Source organism: Lissotriton vulgaris, chromosome 5 (assembly GCF_964263255.1).
Source record: "Lissotriton vulgaris chromosome 5, aLisVul1.2, whole genome shotgun sequence".
NCBI lineage: Eukaryota > Metazoa > Chordata > Amphibia > Caudata > Salamandridae > Lissotriton > Lissotriton vulgaris.
Window position 1 is genome coordinate 1,920,044,163 of NC_141693.1, and position 18,871 is coordinate 1,920,063,033.

An 18,871-nucleotide genomic window follows, 5' to 3' on the forward strand; every position below is an offset into this window, starting at 1 on the left:
GTGCTATGCAGCCTACACCTGCTTGCGTCTGGCAGCTATCAAAGTGGAGTTGCAGCGGTAGGAGGGGTGACCCAGAGCAGCCTGTCAAGGTTCTTCCACACATTCCTTGACGCCATGATACACAGGATGGACCAATACATCTCTTTCCCTGCAACCCACGCAGAACTGGTACAAACTAAAGCTGACTTCTACCAGATGGCACAATTTCCCCAAATCATTGGTTGCATAGATGGCACGCACATTCCGATTTGCCCCCCAGCTGACACAGAATACATATACCGCAATAGGAAGTCTACCCACACCATCAATGTTCAGGTGATCTGCAATGCGAAGTGCACCATCACAGACCTGGTAGCAAAATTCCCAGGGCGTACCCACGACTCCTACATATTTCAACAGAGCGGCATCTATGCACGGCTGATGGCTGGCGAATTTGGTGAAGGATACCTCCTAAGTGAGACACGTCATCAGACCCCCATAACACAAAGTAGCTAAGTGTAATACGTGTATGCATGTGAGTAATGTTACCCCTCTTCCTTCTAGGCGACAGTGCATATGCCCTCCGCTCATTCATACTCACCCCCTACCTCAACCCCTCCACACCCAGCCAAAGGAGGTATAACCGGGCCCACAAAAGCACAAGGAATGTAGTTGAACGGAGCTTTGGCATCTGGAAAAGCAGATTCAGATGCCTGCACAAGAGTGGAGGTGCAATGCAGTATACCCCCTTCACCTGCTGCAAGATCATAGCTGTCTGTGCAATGTTGCACAACCTTGCGGTGAAGAAGGGCACTGAGGTGGAGTTGTCTGACTACGAGGACCATGACGACGACGTTGCTGTGCCACAAACACAACCTGCTGGGGTGTCTACGCCAAGTGATGGCAGATACAGACGTGAGGAGATTACAGAAAACTATTTCTGAGTGAGTACAGATGCACAGACAGGTAAATGGTTGTGGGGAAAAGCAAATTTTAATAATGTTGCAACACCGTTACTGCACTGATGTGCAACAAAAGAAAAGGTTAATGTAAAGAAAATCAATGTCAAAGGTCCGGGTTGCCTCACCCGCCCTGGCAAGCCTACTTTTTGCTGCGCTTAGCAGCCCCACTGGGGTGTGCCTCTCCCCCTTCCGCATGTCCAGCAGCTTCAGCAGAGCCCCTGGTGCTCCGTCGCGGCTCCGACACAGCGCTGGCCGGGCTGCTTCGGCTGCTGCTGTCCCCAGTCTCCCCCAGGCCCAGGGCTGGATTGGCCACAGTGTTGGAAATAATCATTGCCTCCATGGCTGTTGTTATGCGGGCCATGCCCCTGGTGACCTCAGCGGTGTTCTGTGTCAAGCTCGCTTCCATATTAGCCCCACGTTGGCACAGTTGCGCGGTAGCAGCAGCAAGGCGGCTAATCGATCTGTTGTGCATGCGGGCATCCCGCCGGCGAGAGTGCTCGTGCTCGTCGAGTTTGTTGCATAGCTGTGTGACGGCTGTGGTCAGACGGCCAAGACCTGCAGCAACTTCCTTATTTGTATCGACGAAAGCCTTAAACCCTTGCACCATCTCTCCCATTTGCAGGTTGTGCTGGCGCTGGCAGGCCATGATGGATTTCGCCTGCATGCGCTGTATCTTCACCATGCTGCCCTCCAGCCCCTGAAAGACGCTGCCCTCCCGTGCCGGAAGTGCAGTGCTGGAAACTGTACGCCTCCGGGAACTGCTGCTGCCCTGCTGTGTGGGCTGGGGTGCCACTGGTGTTGTTGTGGTGGTGGCTGGGGCCTGACCCGCTGCTCCCTGGATAGGGTTCAGTGGAGCCACAGCAATACTCCTGCCAGGAGATGTGGTAGGTGCAGGGTGGGCCGTTGTTGGTGAGTTCTCAGGGCAGAACAGCAATGGGGGTGTGCCAGACATTTGGGGCGAGTGAAGAAAAGTGAAGTCAAGTCCTAGGTCTCCCTCATTTCCCTGGCCAATGGTGTTGTCCTCCTCCTCCTCCTCCTCCAGGGCAGCCTGACTAGTGCTTGGCCCTGCCACCGCACTGGAAGTTGTTGCTGGTGCTGGTGCCTCTGTTGCTTCTGCTCCTCCGCCTGATTGTGCCTCTAGGTATAAAGAAGCATTTGTGAATTGAGTGCCGATGTATTACAGTCACTACAATTAAAGCATTGCACATGTCCTTGCATATACTTTGAATCTGTTCCACTGTCTCATATATTGTGGTTCTGCACTGCCATATATTGCCTACTTCTGCTGACTACATTTACCATGAAGCATTTCTCTTGTATGTTGGTAGCAGTACTGGGCTGGGGTTTGGCTGTGCATTGTGTCTAAAGGGGAGGTGACTGGTAGGGTGTGTCATGATGCGCATGCTTCTTACCTTTAGCTGTAGCTCTGGCTGAGCTATACAGGTTCCCGATTCCAGACACACTCTCCCTCTTGATAGTGCTGGACACCAGTTCCTCCAGCTCGGTGAGGGGTGGCGCCGGGTTCCTGCCTCCACCAGTCAGTCCAGCTTGCCTCTGCAGCTCTGCCATTTTGCGTTTAGTTAGGCTGCGGATGTCATAAAATCTTTTTTTTAGGTCATCAAGGCTCCTGGGGGTAACACCAACTGAGTTAACCTTCTCAGCAATCTCACTCCAGAGCCTCCTCTTTGTGCTGTCCGGTACAGTGAGGGACAGCCTCCCAAAGAGCTGCCTGTGCACCCTCACCACCTCCTCCACCAACACCTGCAGCTCCATGGTACTAAATTTGGGTTTTCTCTTGTGGCTAGCCTTCTGGCTCTCACAGTGCTCTGGCTCCTGCTTCCACTGCTGCTCACTGTGAATGTTCAGCTCAGGCTGCCTCTCCAGAAAGTTCTTAATGAGCTGCACCTGCCTGGGTAGCCACTCCCTGCTTGGGTGGGGGAGGGTGGATCCACCTCATTGGCTGTTTCGGATTTTACCGATTCGGATTTTACCGAATCGGATTTTATCGAATCGGTTTTTACCGATTCGGATTGTTCAATGCATTCCTATGGGCATTTTGGCCATGGGGGTGTATTTCGATCTCCGTTCCGGTAATTGCCGAATCGGTATTTGCCGAATCGGCAAATTCCGATTCGGTGGTAGCCGATTCGGTACTTTCCGATTCGGTCCATGCCGATTCGGTACGTATCGACTCCCTATACCGATTACTACTGAATCGGTATTTTTTCGTTTTTTTTTCCCTACATCTCGTTTTCCGATTTCAGAATACCGATTCGGTGTGCTTCGGTATTTTGAAATCGGAAAAGCGATTTACCTACATCGGGCCCGAAATCTTCTTGCTTGGAATAATTTAGCTAAATATTGATTTGCAGAATTGCTGTTGGATAATATTAGCGCATTAATTGTTTTTCAGAAAAGACTTCATCGCCACGTGGAGTGGCTGAAAAAGGAGCTGGAGAGCCTTCAGTTATGGGCAGCAGAAGAAAGCAGGACTTCATCGGAAGTGGAGGTGAGAGGTTTCCTGGATATATATGTAGAGAGATGAGACATGGGGGGCCTCTGACTTAAATTAAGTCGAGAAACATGACTTAAATTAAGTCTAGAAACAAAGGGGTACTTCTGAGAGTCTGTACTGGAGACAAGATGTGGGGTGTATTCATGATAGAACTTGACGTGAGGGTCTTTGGGGTAATCCTGACATAACTGGAGGTGTGAGACCTGTGAGTTCATCTGACTACTGGAGGTGAATACTGGAGTCGAGAGACATGGGCTTATCCCTGACAGTCAGAATTGGAGGCGAGAAACTTAGGGTAACCCTGATAATTCAAACTGGAGGTGAGAAACTTGGGGTAACCCTGATAATCCGAACTGGAGGGCAGAGACTTTGGCTACCCCTGACAAGCAGAACTGAAGAAGAGAAACGGGGGCATACCTCTGACAGTCCTAATTGGAGGAGATCGCCTGGTATTGTAGAATTAGAGGTGAAGAATATTGGGGTGCCTCTGGCAGATCTGTTGGTGAGGGACTTGGTGGTAACCTTGACATGATGATACCACTAACTCTCAGATGTGGTGGTGGAAGACATGGGGCGGAGTACTCCTGTAAATCGGATCTGAAGGTGAGAGATGTGGGGATAACCTTAACAAGCTAAACTGCATGACAGGGGCATAGGCGTACCTTGACAGTCCAGCTAGAGAGGAGAGAATTTGCCTTGTATTTGTATAAGCAATCCATTATTATGGCTCACCTGAATGACATCAACTCACTTTATCTAGGACTGCGTGAGTATCTTAGTAATTTCCTATAAGCCATTCAGAACTACAGTGCTAGCTGATTTTGGGATCCCCTTTGTGCTTGTCCATCTCCCACCATATAACACTCTTCACTGGCTTCTGGCCTTTAGATCATTGCATATACCAGTGTGCCTTGCTAAAAAATGGCCTACTTCTTATTCGCCAAAGAATCGTCCAATACTGTCCTATTAGGCCTATTTGTTCCAGTACTGATAATGGTATGGCCATGAATCCTGACAAGTCACGCGAGAAACTATGAAACTGTTGTTCTTAACCAGAGCAGTATACAGAGTGCCACTGACTTTCAGCCTGCCTTTCTGCATTTGGTTTTATTTTCGATTCCAACTGGTCACAGGGGCACAGACTGCTACCTTTTACATTGTTCTCCTGATTTCCAGTCTGCCTATCCTTCCACTGCACCCCTCAACCCCCATTTTGTCCTGCCTATCCTCTGCTTTTGAGTTCAGGTTATGCCTGTGCAGTCCACTTAGCCTACCATGGCATAGGCGTCCACCTCTTCCAGCTTGATCAGGCACTCTGGCTAAAACCATTCTGTTGTTATCCGTGTATAGACTGTTGGGATGGAGTTTGCTCCAGGGTTATTATTATTGGTTAGCTTGTAAAGCGCCTGGTTACTAATATTACTTCCGTCCACCAGAAGGGTGTCGAAAGAGACAAGTAAAAAAAAATTCAGAACAGAGGCTCCAACACGCATGTCCTAAGATCCGCAGGCAGGTCATTCCATGCCTTAGCTGCCAGGAAGCCAAAAGATCTCCCTCCAGCTCGAACCTTCCACGCCCTGGGCACAATCACCTTAGCAGAGCCAACCGATCTCAGAACCCATGCGGCCCGATAAATTGTTCGAAGGGGGAGCAAGAATCGGGGCCCCTTCTGACTAAGAATCCTATGACCAAAGCATAAGGCCTTAAAAGTAACTCTGGGGGGCGTGGCCAAGATGGCGGGCTGAGAGGACGCACTTGCCGTGAGCTCCCGAGCCCCTGGAAACCCTGCACCGCTCTACACCGCTGATCACCCCCAGATCGAGCGGAAAACGCATCCAGTGCCCCCCGTTGTGGTGTGGAACAGTCTGCGGCTCTTGGTTACCCAGCCGCGGCAGCGGTATCGCTGGAGAACCAGCCGAGGCGGCAGCCGCCGAGGGTCTTGCCAGGAGGTCCGGGAGCCGCAGATCTTGAGGCCTTGGTGTTCCGATGTGGAGAGCCTGCAACACAGGGTGGGCTGCCGGCTTGCACGCGACTCGACACCCTGGTGGGTGCCGGGATGGCCTTCATCAGCGGAGCCGCGTTGAAGGGGGAAGCGGAAGCGGAGGCGGAGGCGGAGTCAGCGGGAAGTAACTACGCAAACCCGGGGATCGGGAAGGCCTGCGCCACGTGGCCCGTCCCGGAGCCCCTCCTTTGACTGCTATGGAGCGCGGCCGGACCCTCCGGTGCCCTTGATCACCTCGGCGACATTTGGCTCCGGCCACCACGCACTCTGCGAACTCAGCCCCCGGCTGTGTGATCTTCGATTGGCCCCGCGGGGAGGGACTGCCACGATCCCCGGAACTGGGCCTAGCCGGAATCATCGGATGTGTTTTTGGGGGTGATCGTTGAAGGGACTGCTCGGAGACGGCCTAGTTGCACTGAGGGTACCGGACTCCCGTGCCGGGCAGCGCGCCACATAGCCTGGGATCTGGACTACGCCAGTTCAACGCTGGCTCCCTGAGCCGGAACGAGCGGCCATTTTGAACGGGTGCGGAGCGGCTGCATCGGCCTCATACGAGGGCTCCTCGCTGGGAGTGCCCCCACGCCGGCAGGAGCTGTGTGAACTGCCGCCCACTGCTGGACCACGGCCCCGGCCTGTGGCACCTACTCACCGCGGCCCGCGGGCTCCAGTTATTCCCGCCTCTTCGCGATGTCGAATGCCAGGGGGCAGAGGAAGGGCTACCGAGCTTTGCCGGAGATGCTGGGACGCGGCGCCCCGAGACAAGACAGGACCCAGCCCGCCCGAGCCCCCCGACCAGCTCACGGGGCGCTGAAGGTGGGGAGCCCCCGGTGACTCGATCGTTCCTGGAATCCCTGTTCAGCTCCTTGAGGGAGGACTTTCAGGCCTTGAAGCAGGAGGTGGCCGGGGAGGTCCGGGAAGTCCGTAGAGAGGTGGACTCCCTGGGAGAGCGAGTGAACACAGTGGAGGCGGCTGGCCAATCCAGGGACGAGGAAATCACCCATCTGCAACAGGAGGTCCTGAGGCTGCGGGACCAACAGATCGATCTACAAGCCCACGCCGAGGACCTTGAAAAGCGGTCCAGGCGGAACAACATCAGGGTCCGAGGTGTTCCGTCCAACGAAGAAGGTGAAGACACGGCCGCCTACTTGGGAGCCTTGTTCCGCGAGATCCTGGGAGAGTCCGAAGACTTCCAGATTCGGATCGACAGAGCACACAGAGTTGGCCGACCTCGCAGGGCTTCGGCGCCTCCCCCGGACATTTTGGCCTTCTTACCGGACTTCCCCTTGAAGGAGCGGATTCTCCGTGAGGCGCGGCGGCAGCAGCCTTTCCGCTTCAGAGACCACCCGGTAGCTCTTTATCAGGACCTGTCCACGATAACATTGCAGAAGCGGAAGGCCTTTAAGATTGCCACAGATTTCCTAAGGGAACATGACACGCAGTACTCGTGGGGGCATCCCTTCCGCCTGATTTTTCGGTGGAATGGAACATTGCATCAGCTCCGGTCCCTCCAGGACGTATGCGGGGTACTAGGGATCACTGCGTCGGACACGGACACCCCAGCGCCTCGCCGCAGGCGGAGCACGCGAGATGGCTGGCAACTGGTCAAGGAGAGGCGATCCCCGCCGCCCGCGAGGCCTGACTCGCCCACAATTCGAGCAGAAATATCTAGCGCCATTCAGGAGGCCTCCAGGACTACGGCGAATGGCGATGTGGCCCTGACGGCCTGAACTTACTCCGGGGGGAGTCTCCATCGCAGGTGCGGGGGTTCCGGGGGTGGGGGGTGGCGGGGGTGGTGGTGGTGGTGGCTGGACGTCCACTAGAACGACTTTCCACGGCCTTGTCCGCCAAGGACCGGACTGGGACAATGACGTTTTTTGAATGGTTTGGGGAGAGGGGGTGGGAAGGGGAGTTGGATGGGGAAGTTCGGGGTCTGGGGGTTCACTAGGGGGAGTAGGGGGAAGTGTGGGGTTGGGAGTGTGGGGTTGTGTCGTCCGGGGGGGGGGGGTTCACACAGTTGGGGGGGTTTTGGGGTTTGGGGTCTGTACTGTGCTGTGGGGTGGTTTGCTTTCTCTGTACGCTGGTGCTGCTTGCTGTGGCCTTTGAGTTATGTCCGGTGGGCCTTGCCCGCCTTAATGTGCGTTTCTGGTATTCCCCTCACTGATGGCCCTTAAAATTGTTACCTTGAATGTGAAGGGGTTGAATAACCCTGTTAAACGACGGGCTGTGTTGTCCCTTCTGGAGGACTCGCAGGCCGACATTTGTCTTCTGCAGGAGACCCACCTGCTGGCTAAAGATTGTCCCAGGCTGCGGACCCCAAGGTTTCCCACACAGCTTTTCTCTTCCTGTGCCTCCAAGACGGCAGGGGTAGTGCTTCTGAAATCTAGGCTGTTCAAGGGGGAGGTTTTACAAAAGGTAGCGGAACAGAAAGGGAGGCTCTTGGCGTATAGGATCAAGGCGGGAGGTTTAGTGTTTACTGTAGGCTCCATATATAGCCCCAATGACCATCAGGATCAGTTCCTACACAGGGCACTAGAAGATGTGGCGTCCACTCCTGACAGACACATTGTCCTTGGGGGGGACTTGAATGTGGTCTTCGAAGCATCTTTGGACAGGTCGGTGCAGAGGCGCCTACAATCGGGGGAGCTTTCGGGCTCGGTTCGTACCCGTTTGGAGGAGCTTGATATGCACGACATGTGGCGCCGTCTCCACCCTGCAACCCGTGCATACTCCTATTACTCCCACGCCCACAAGTCGTATGCAAGGCTGGATCATCTCTTAGTGACGGGCCCGATGTATGAACTGGCCTCGAGCGCCGATATAGGGGTCCTATCTCTCTCAGACCACGCACCAGTGGAAGGCACCTTCCAACTGCCTCCGGTGTCTCCCTCGAGAGGGGTCTGGCGCCTCAGAGACACTTTGCTGCATAAGCAATCGGTGGTGAAACAGATCCGTGAGTCCATAGCGGACTTTCAACGCGTTAATGACAACAACGACGACACCACCCGCGCGACACAATGGGCTGCCCTGAAGGCTGTGCTCCGTGGTGAGTTTATCGCCATCTCCTCAGCGGAGAACAAAGATCGCCAGCTCAAGAAGGACGAACTTACCGCCAGGTGCGGGAGCTAGAGCAGGTGCATCAACGGACGGGTGCCCCCCGTGTCTGGAGGCAACTGAAAGCCGCCAGGAAACTCCTGTCCGCGCTTGACATGGACAGAGCGGAGTACGCAGTGCTTCGCTTGAAGCATAAGTACTACACCGGAGGAGACCGGTGCGGCCGGCTTCTGGCGCACAAACTCAGGGTGCAGCACCAACAGCACAGGGTGAATGAATTAGCGGCCCCCGCCGGGGGGACTGTCACAGAGGACGGACAGATTGCGGAAGTTTTCCGTGGTTATTATGCAGATCTCTACGCCGGCGCCCACCCCCCCCCCCCCCTCAGCGCAAGCTGAAGCAGACTATCTAGAGTCGGTGTCGCTCCCGTCACTGACGTCGGATCAGGCCCAATATCTGGAGCGGGAGATTCGGGTTGAGGAGGTGGTCACGGCGATCTCCCGGCTCAAAAACGGGAAGGCCCCGGGACCTGACGGTTTTATCCCTCTCTTCTATAAGACCTTTTGCCAGGATCTCGAACCGCTTTTAACACGCCTATTTAACACGTTCTCGGAGCCGGGCTCTATCCCCCCGGAATTCCTTCAGGCTACGGTATCGGTGATTCCGAAGCCGGGCAAGGACCGGACTGCCTGCGGGTCCTACCGGCCGATTTCACTTCTAAACACAGACCTGAAGATTTTCACCAGTATCCTGGCGGCACGTCTGGCGCTCCACCTCCCGGGCATGGTTGACCCGGATCAGGCCGGGTTTGTACCGGGCCGGCAGACTGTCGACAACACTAAGAGGGTGACCCATATCCTGGAGAAAGCCTCGCGGATACCTGGGGAACGTATGCTCCTCTCCATTGACGCGGAAAAGGTGTTTGATAGAGTGCATTGGCCGTACTTGGAGAAGGTCCTGGGCAAATTTGGCATCGGCGAGAAGTTCAAGCACCTGGTGTTCAATTGCTATCGATTCCCATCCGCGGTGGTGAGGGTGAACGGGTGCAGCTCTCAGCACTTCCCAATAGAGCGAGGCACCAGACAAGGGTGCCCACTGTCACCATTGCTTTTCACTCTTTATATGGAGCCGTTCGCACAAAGAGTTCGCCAGAACCCCGACGTCATAGGTGTCCGTATGGGGGAGTTCCATCATGCTCTAAGTCTCTACGCGGACGACGTCATACTGAAGCTCGATGATCCACGGAGGTCACTGCCTGCGTGCATCGCAGAACTGGACCTCTTTGCGGCGGTGGCGGGATTCAAGGTAAACCTTGGAAAGTCGGCGGCCCTTGACATCTCGCTGTCTAGCACCACCACGTCTGACTTACAGAGACTCTTCCCTCTGAGCTGGTCTAGGGACCGGATACCGTATTTGGGGATTCTTCTAGCACCCTCTCTCCCTACTATGGTCACGGCCACCTACACGGCTCTCAGTGCGAGGATCAAGGAGGAGCTGGCCCGCTGGGATAGGGGCACGCTATCGTTGCTGGGAAGAGTAGCCGCGGTGAAAATCACCCTCCTGCCACAAGTCCTGTACCTGTTTAGAGCTCTCCCGCTGCAACCCCCCAAGGGATGGCTAGAGCAGACCCAGTCTGCTATCGCACGTTTTGTGTGGCAGGGCCGTAAGCCTAGGATCAAGAGAACCATTGCCACACTGGCACCTGAGTCTGGTGGCCTTGGGATACCGGATCTGCATAAGTACTTTCAAGCTGCTCAATTGCGCTACTTTGTGGAGTGGAGCCGGTGGGAATCGGACAAACACTGGTTGTTTCAAGACCAGGCGGTGGCGGGCAGGACGCTACAGGAGGTGCCCTTCCTGAGGAGGGCCCACCGCCCCCCCCCCCCAACCTCTATGCGTCCTTTGTGACGCGGGTCCCGCTCCGTGTGTGGGGCTCAGTGTCCGTCAAGCATGACCTTACCACTTTTCCCTCTCCTTTCATGCCAATAGTTGGTAACCCGGACTTTAGCCCAGGTATGGAGTCGGGAGCCTATGAACTCTGGCGAGCGGCCCGCTGCTCCGCTTTATTTCATTTGTATGGCCCGGAGGGTGTAGTTTCCTTCCAGGACTTGCGGCGGGACTACGGCCTTCCTGAGACTGAATACATGCAATATATGCAGGCGCGCCACTGGGCGCTACAGCCACAGGTGCGAGCTACGGCGGATCGGAAAATCACAGCATATGAGCGTTGGCTAGTGACTCGCTCATCGGACGCCAAGCTTATTTCCGACCTATACAAGATGTTGCAACCTCCCCCCTTTCACATCTACAACCCAGGGAGGGAGCGGTGGGAACGAGAACTTGGTCGAGCGTTGAGCCACACTGAATGGGACCACATTTCTTACCGGGCGCGTCACTCTGCCTATCACACCGGACTCACAGAGACTTTCACCAAAATTACGACTTATCGGTATCGCACCCCCGAGAAATTGCATGATATGGACCACTCGATACCCAAGACATGCTGGCGCAACTGCGGCCAGACTGGCACGCTCACTCATATACTATGGGACTGTCCCCTGTTAGCTCCTTACTGGGAAGAGGTACTGAATGAGATTGATAAGTGCTTTGGGATTGAATTACCTCGCTTCCCCGCCTATGTTCTACTGGGCTTGCCGAATGGTTTAATGTACCCACTAAGGTCTAAGAGAGGTAGACAGACAGCGATAGCCCTGGGGTCGGCAGTACAGAACATACTCATACACTGGCGCACTACCACACTTCCTACTGTTGTTGGCTGGCTACACAGACTGTGGCATGTCCTGGGCATGGAAAAGCTGTCCCTAGTGGTGGCAGGGGAGGTGGACACTTTTGAAGAGCTATGGGCGCCTTTCCATGCTTTGTTAAGATCAGAATTTAAGGAAATCACTTGCCCTAGGTATCTCAGATTGTTACGGCTGACGCCGCCGCCAGATCCGCCAGACTGAACTGACCATGTGGGCAGTTGGAGGGAGGGATGGATACCTAGCTGCCACAGTGAGAGAGCGAGGGTTGACAGCAGGGGGTGGGGGCAGGGGGGAATTGGGAGGTTGAGGGGGGCGGTTGGTTGGGAGGGGGGAGCCGTCCCTTTTTTTTTTTTTTCCTTTCTTTTCTTTTGTTCCCACCCACGGGTGCGCTAGCCGTGAGACTTTGGCACGAATGTGCCCACGGCACTGAAAGAACTGCCTTCACGCATCTATTGTATTGTGCACACTTACCTTGGGTAGCAACTGTGGTTATTTGTTTGTGATGTTGTTCCCTTTCTTTTCTTACTGCAATAAAATACTTTAAACCTAAAAGTAACTCTGGCCTGAATTGGGAGCCAATGAAGTTTCTTCAGAGCTTACCCCACCGAGACACGCCTAAGGACGTTCAGGATCAGCCGGGCTGCAGCATTTTGAACCTTCTGCAAAAGGTTAACATTTCTAGCAGTCACCCCTAGGTACAGTATGTTGCAGTAATCAAGGTGAGAATACAGCAGGAGGGTTGAAATCTGTGGATGGTGTAGTCCTCTGACGTCTTCCTGGAGTGGGTGTTGTTGGTACGTCCGACCGTTGACCCCCAGGATACTCGAGGAAAGAACAAAAGAGGACTGTAAGTATTCGGGCCTTTTGGTAAGATAATTGTACAAGGGGGGGGGGGGGAAACCATCACCACACCCAGTGAATAAATCAAGAGGTCACTAAGATGCAGGTAGAACACTGTATCCAATCCACTTTCAGAATCAGTGGGGATACTGTTGGCATCCTATGGTGACCGAATTATCTCCGGAGAATGTGCAGGGTTTAAGTGGGGGTGAACGCAGGCAGTACGCAAAGTGCTTTTGAGGTGGATTTTTAACTAGTAAGGTAAAGGAGTACTGACGACATTTGTGCCGATAAAGAATTCTAGGGCTAAGTTCCCTCCCTTTGTTCTACCCTCCCGTGTTCCTCCTCCCACGTCCCAGGACGGCTTAAACACACAAAAGGGAGAGAAGGGAAAAACCCAGTGTACGGTGTCACTCACCGTCCGGGCAGTAACTCTCCCGAGTTACGGCGGCAGTTGCGCCCTCCTGGGGATCGGAAGGAATCCACCACTCTTCGGACCACTCCTCAGCTTTCCCGTCGTCTTCCGTGGATCTCCTCGCCTCCTAGTCCCACGCCGATATCTCCGCTGGTCCCGTCTTCCTCAGTCCTCGCGTCTTCGCCTCCTCTCTGCTTCCTGACTCCCAGACGTGACGACTTCCTGCTTCCTGGTCCGCCTTTTCCTCCAGCCGGATACGTCGGGATTGGTCGTCTTTGTTGGTCCCGCCTCTGGCTTCCTGTGACAGAGACCCGGACCAAGAGTTACCCGGGTTTTCAAGCGGTGCGTCTCTCGCCCAGGTGATTCCCTGGATGTGCGCAAGTAGGGGTCCCAAATCATTCTCACTCAGTCCCTTCTGACATCCTCTTTCCCTTAGTTTCTTGTTTACAAGAAAAGGTGCAATTGGATATCTAGAGAGGAAGTCCGCATTAGTCTGTACCTGTCCTTTTCGGTGGAAGGTGCTAAATCTGTAGGTTTCTAAGTAGAGAAACCACCTTAGTATCCGGTCATTATGCCCCTTATCACGGGCGAGCCACTCCAAGGGTGCATGCTCTGTATATAGAACGAATTCTCGTCCTTCTAGGTAATACTTTAAGGACTCGATAGCCCATTTGATTGCTAGGGCCTCTTTCTCAATCACAGCATAGTTTCTTTCTCGTGGGTATAGCTTTCGACTTATGTACATGACTGGTCTCTCTTGTCCCAAGGCATCTTGTTGGAATAATACCGCTCCCAGCCCATAGTCAGATGCGTCCGTCTGTAACACAAAAGGTTTAGTGTAGTCTGGGCTGAGCAGTACGGGTTCATTGTTTAAGGCTTGTTGTAAGTTCTGAAATGCTTGACGCATAGAGAGTGAAGGGTTCTGCAGTTCTGCCTCCATTTTTCTGTCCTTTCTAAGGAGGTCAGTAAGGGGTGCGCTCTCTGTGAAAATGAGGGGATAAACCTTATATAATATCCTAGAATACCAAGAAGGGCTCTTAGAACTTTTTTTGTCAAAAGAAAGGATAACTGAGCTATGGCAGCTTCTTTTTCTTCCTGTGGCCTGATATAGCCTTCTCCCAGGAGGTAACCCAGATACTTGACCGACCTTCCAGCCAGATGACTTTTAGCTGGATTGATAGTTAGTCCCCCTTCTTTTAGGGCCTGTACTAATCTTTTGAGGTGACGCACGTGTTCTTCCCATGAGTTACTATATATGATGATATCATTAAGATATGCGGCTGCAAAATCACTACAGGGTCTGAGTACTTGGTTCATTAACCTCTGAAAGGTGGCCGGAGCCCCATGTAAACCAAAGGGTAATACCAGAAAGTGATACAGACCGCCAGGAGTATAGAAAGCGGTCTTTTCCCTGCCTTGTTCTCTAAGGGGAACTTGCCAATAGCCCTTACATAAGTCTAACGTGCTAATGTATTGTGCTCTGCCCAGTTTTTCCACCATCTGATCAACCCTTGGTAGGGGATATGCGTCGAATCTGGATATTTTATTGACCTCACGGAAGTCCATACAAAAACAGATCGACCCATCGGGCTTCAGTACTATGACTTCAGGGGAATTCACTCGCTATGTGAGGGTTCAATGATCCCCATCTGGAGCATTTGTTGTAGTAGAATTCTTTATTTAGATACAACACAGATATCTTTAAAAGAGGATTACATAGTTCACGCTGTATACAACTTATTAAAAATAAAAACAACAAGACAGTCAATTAGCCAGCCATGATAAAAATAGGGATCTTCCGCATCCTCAGCCTCCTAGGTCCATAAAAAACTTTTTTTTTTTTTTTTTTAAAGGATAAAAACCAGAAGAAAAAATAATACAAAAGTTAAAATCTAATATACAGGGAACTTCACCCCATTTTCTTTACTGTCACTGAATTGGATATCAAACAACTAAAAAACGACCCAATTCTCCTAGGGGTACTACTCATATTCTTTTCGTTTCATCCCCCTAGAAATTTGGGATGTATCGTAAGGATCATTAAGTAATAAAAAGGAAAAAGGAAATAAGAGGGAGGATTTAGCAGGACCTCTTTAAGTTAAAATTACGATATGCTTGCTGGATGAACTTTGTAAGTCTGATATTTAAGTCAGTGTTTTCAGGGTTCAGAGCCACAATGATGGCTTGCCTGCAGGTTCGGGCGCCCAACCTATTCCATTCGGCTTTTAGTTTGCACCTGCGTTGGAAGTTAAAGGCTGGGCAAAGGCAAACCACGTGCAGCAATGTTTCGGCTGTTTTACCGCACCCTCTGCAGGTTAGATCTTCCACTGTCCGTCTCCAAGGAGGTAAATCTTGCAGAAAACACCAATCACCCATTCTAATGGCTATAAGGGTGCGTTTTAGATACAGTGGATATGTGCAGGAAAAGTAAGCGGCGGGGAGTAGCCGACTGTAAGAGTTTACAAGGGCCCAAGAATGGCTGCGTTTTGAGAAGAGTGCTTTGTCTGTGATGAGTGATCTCATTCTTACACATTTTTTGATGGCGATTTTAAACGCTGTCTGACTGGGGTTAAGAGCCCATAGGTCACCTGCTGACATTTGTTGAATGTAGTCCTTAAAAAGGCGACCAAACGTTCCACCTGGATTTTTCTGGGAGATTTCTAGCCAGACTGGAGATTCTAGTGAGCCTGGGTTAGCCTGCCTCAGCTTGTGACACAAGTTTAGGTATGCACCAATATTGAAAACCTCATAGTTTGGTAGCCCCCATCTCCAGTCTTATCTGTAGCATTTGTTGTACTTCCTGTTCTATGGCTTCTCTTCTTGACTCAGGTAACCAATAAGGATGTAGCCGGACTTTTTTCCCAGGGATTGTGTGAATCTCATGTTGTATTTAAGAAGTCTTCCCTGGTGTTATGGAAAACACTTCCTGTAAGGGAGACAATTCCTCACAGAGGTTTTGTCGTAAGTGTGGAGGGAGCTCACTGTCTATGCTCTGATGGAATAAAGGGACAGACTCTTCTATGAGAGTTTCCATTGTAGGTATAGGACCCAACCATTTTTTTAACAAATTCACATGCTATATCTGGGTGTTTCTTTTGTTATTAGGGTCTAATTCCAGGCGGTATTTTACAGGAGTTATTTTCTCTGCTATTCTGAAAGGCCCCTGCCATTGGCCAATTAACTTGTGTTCTGAGCTAGGCATCATGAGTAGAACCATATCGCCTGGATTTAAGGTTCTTTCAGAGGCCTTTTTGTCATACTGTCTCTTTTGACCTTCTTGTGCTTTTTCCAAGTGACTTTTGACTATGCCTCTAACTTGGGCTAGATGAGACTTTAGGCTCCACACATATTCTGGTAATGCTTTGGCTCCCCTTTCCTCTTCTTCCCATTCTTCTCTGACCATATTGAGAAGAGTACGGGGTTGCCTACCATATAGGAGCTCGAATGGGGAATACCCCATACTTTTCTGGGGTTGACATCTTATGGCAAAAAGAGCCAGAGGCAGCATATCTTCCCATTTCCGATATTCCAGGTCTAACAGTTTTTAGGTCTCGCGCATGCGATGCATATGGCGAAGCCATATGCCATCGCGCAGGCGCGATACTATTGTTGCTGGGTCTGCTTCCCAGGAGACAGGAGATGTCACGCGCACGCTCAGGAAAGCGATTGGCGCCGGCCGCGCGCGCGCGCGCGTTCCCAATCTCCTGTCTCTCTGGGAAGCACACACATCTCTCAACTTTCCTCCACTAAAATGTTTGCATGTAAGATGTTCCAACTTCTCGTTGTCGCTTATGGCCCCGGCTAAGCTTCGGCTTTCACAGTTCTTCCAACAACCCGACAACCTCTCTTTGAACCGCTCGGTGCTCGCGCCTCTGCGGATCACGTGACGAACGTGACCTGACGTCGTTGCTAAGGGCGCTTTGTCTCCAGGAACTCGACGCTATTGACTCCCTGCGAGGCGACTGCTCTGTCCATCCTCTTTGGACAACAACTCCGTCTTCAGGCAGCGGGAAGGCGTCGGTGATTCGTGAGTGGCTTCGATGCCGGTAAGCAGACCCTTTCGTGAGGCAGCACTACTTTGGCTGGACTCTGACTTTGACTTGCGGCAAGTTCTGCGGTGGCCTCCGAGAGCCACCCGGTCCGTAACTACGTTGAAAGCGGGTCCAGCCTCTCATCTGGCCCCGCCCTTTCAATGTCTCCGCCTCCACCACGTAAAGCGCTGCTGCGGGTTTTGATAGAGCTTCGTGACGCTTGCCTCGATGGCCCCTCACCTGATCCAACAGCCCCCATCGTTGGCCTTCACCAGGAGCCGCTAACGATCTCTATGAGTGCCAAGATGTACTGATCTGGTGAGAGGGGCTACTGAACGTCCGTGTTTCTTCCGCTCTCTCGCCCATTTCTGCCAGCCAGCACCCCTGTGATGCACATTTAACTTTTAATAATCTTTAAGAAGGATCCGATAATACTCTCATGCCACCAACTTTATTCCTTTTAAATACAAGCTCTCTAGACAGTACATTTAGCAGCTTACACGACTTAAGGTCAACCTATGAAATGTAACCGGTGTTCCACACCTTCGGCTTGAGTTCGCGCTATACTAAACTGCAACACAATAAATAATAATATTAATAATGGCGTGAGAAGTCGTGCAGTGCAGTCTCTTATGGAGCCAAAAATAAAAGTGCATCAATATATTCTTTTTTTATTGAGCACCATACAATAGGACAAACGAAAAAAAGTAAAGCCAAACAAATGGTGCATAAGATCTATTTGAAAAGAATGACACAGCTGTGATTAAATAAACGAGTCTTCATTAATGATTCACTACCATTACATAGATGTAGCCCTACCACTATTAACTCCTACGGTCTTTTTAAGTGCCATATTCTGGAAGTTAGTTTTGTGATCTGGTTTTTAGGTCTCGCGCCTGCGATGCATATGGCAAAGCCATATGCCATCGCGCAGGCGCGATACTATTGTTGCGTGATGTCACGCGCACGCTCAGGAAAGCGATCGGCGCCGGCCGCACGCGCGCGTTCCCAATCTCCTGTCTCTCTGGGAAGCACACAAGCAAGCCCAGCAAGCCCCGCCAAGGCACCACGAGTGAACGCAGTAAGAGTTGTGCAGCCCGCATTACTATGCGCCCCCTCTTCAGCGCCACTCTAAACAAGTTTTTGCAGGTTGTGTCCTGGGAAAGCTCCTGCAGCAGGCAGGCAGGCTGCGGGAAACCTGAGCTCGGGCAGTAACAGCAGAGCAATGCTGGCTGCAGGCAGCCACGACTCTCCCCTCCTCTCGGTTGCTTACACGGACCAACTTAACCGGGGAGTTAGGTGTCCAGACTCTGCACGTGGCACGGTCGGGGTGATCTGCGAGAGTCCTGGCCCCTGGAGGATCCCTGCCCCTTCCCTGCTTCAGAGCCGTCAGTCTGCCAGGCTGGCACGAGTAAGTATACATTTTCGTTAGCACAGTCTCTGCTTGATGGATGTCTTCATTTTATAGGCACCCGCTCTTGTCATCCTCCGTGCTTTCACCCCAAGAGCAGTGTGCGGCTAGCTCGGCTCGAAGTGCTGAGCACTCACTGCCTGGTCTCGTCAGCTCCATTGGTTTTACCCCAAGATCAGCGGCGAGCTCCACCCTGCTCTCACAGCTGTGAAAATTAAAAGTCTTGTGTTTTTTTTGCAGAGCGAAGTTATTTTTCAACAACTAGCTGTTCCTAATGGCCCCTTGGGTCAAACGTTTGTATTTCTCGTTTGGCCCATCTTAGCTCACTCCTCAACCCGGTAAAAACCAATAGGGAAAACAAACAATCTTTTCTGTGGCAAACCCTCCCTTGAGATCATGGAAAAATAGGCTGCTGTAAATATTGCACGGTTAAGGGCTGTAGGTGTCTGGGAGGTTAAATATGTGTTGGCTTTCAGTGTTTACGGACAGGTGGCTTTGTTACTGCCACCAGCTCGTGCCTATTTCAATGAGGGCGACAGGCTCTGTTATTGTTAATAGTCTGGGAAGTAAACTTTCAGCGGACATCCCACTCGACACGCACATTGTTGTCAATGTATGGCGGGACTTTAAGTAATTAAAAGCACCACCACATCCACCACCACCACCACATCCACATCCACCACCACATCCACCACCACATCCACTACATCCAACACCACCACATTCACCACCACATTCACCACCACATTCACCACCACATCCACCACCACATTCACCACCACATCCACCACCACGTCCACCACCACCACATCCACCACCACGTCCACCACCACCACGTCCACCACCACCACGTCCACCACCACCACGTCCACCACCACCACGTCCACCACCACCACGTCC

At 52.2% G+C, this 18,871-nt stretch overlaps 1 protein-coding gene across 2 annotated transcripts in view; it reads left to right on the forward strand.

Moving 5' to 3' along the window:
* LOC147717724 (E3 ubiquitin-protein ligase TRIM39-like) overlaps positions 1-18,871 on the forward strand; it is a 357,009-nt gene that overhangs the window by 8,558 nt on the left and 329,580 nt on the right. For both annotated transcript variants that reach the window (XM_086924505.1, XM_086924506.1), the window contains exon 2: positions 3,355-3,450. In XM_086924505.1, the coding sequence (XP_086780631.1) occupies positions 3,355-3,450 (96 nt within the window). The remainder of the gene's footprint in view (positions 1-3,354; positions 3,451-18,871) is intronic.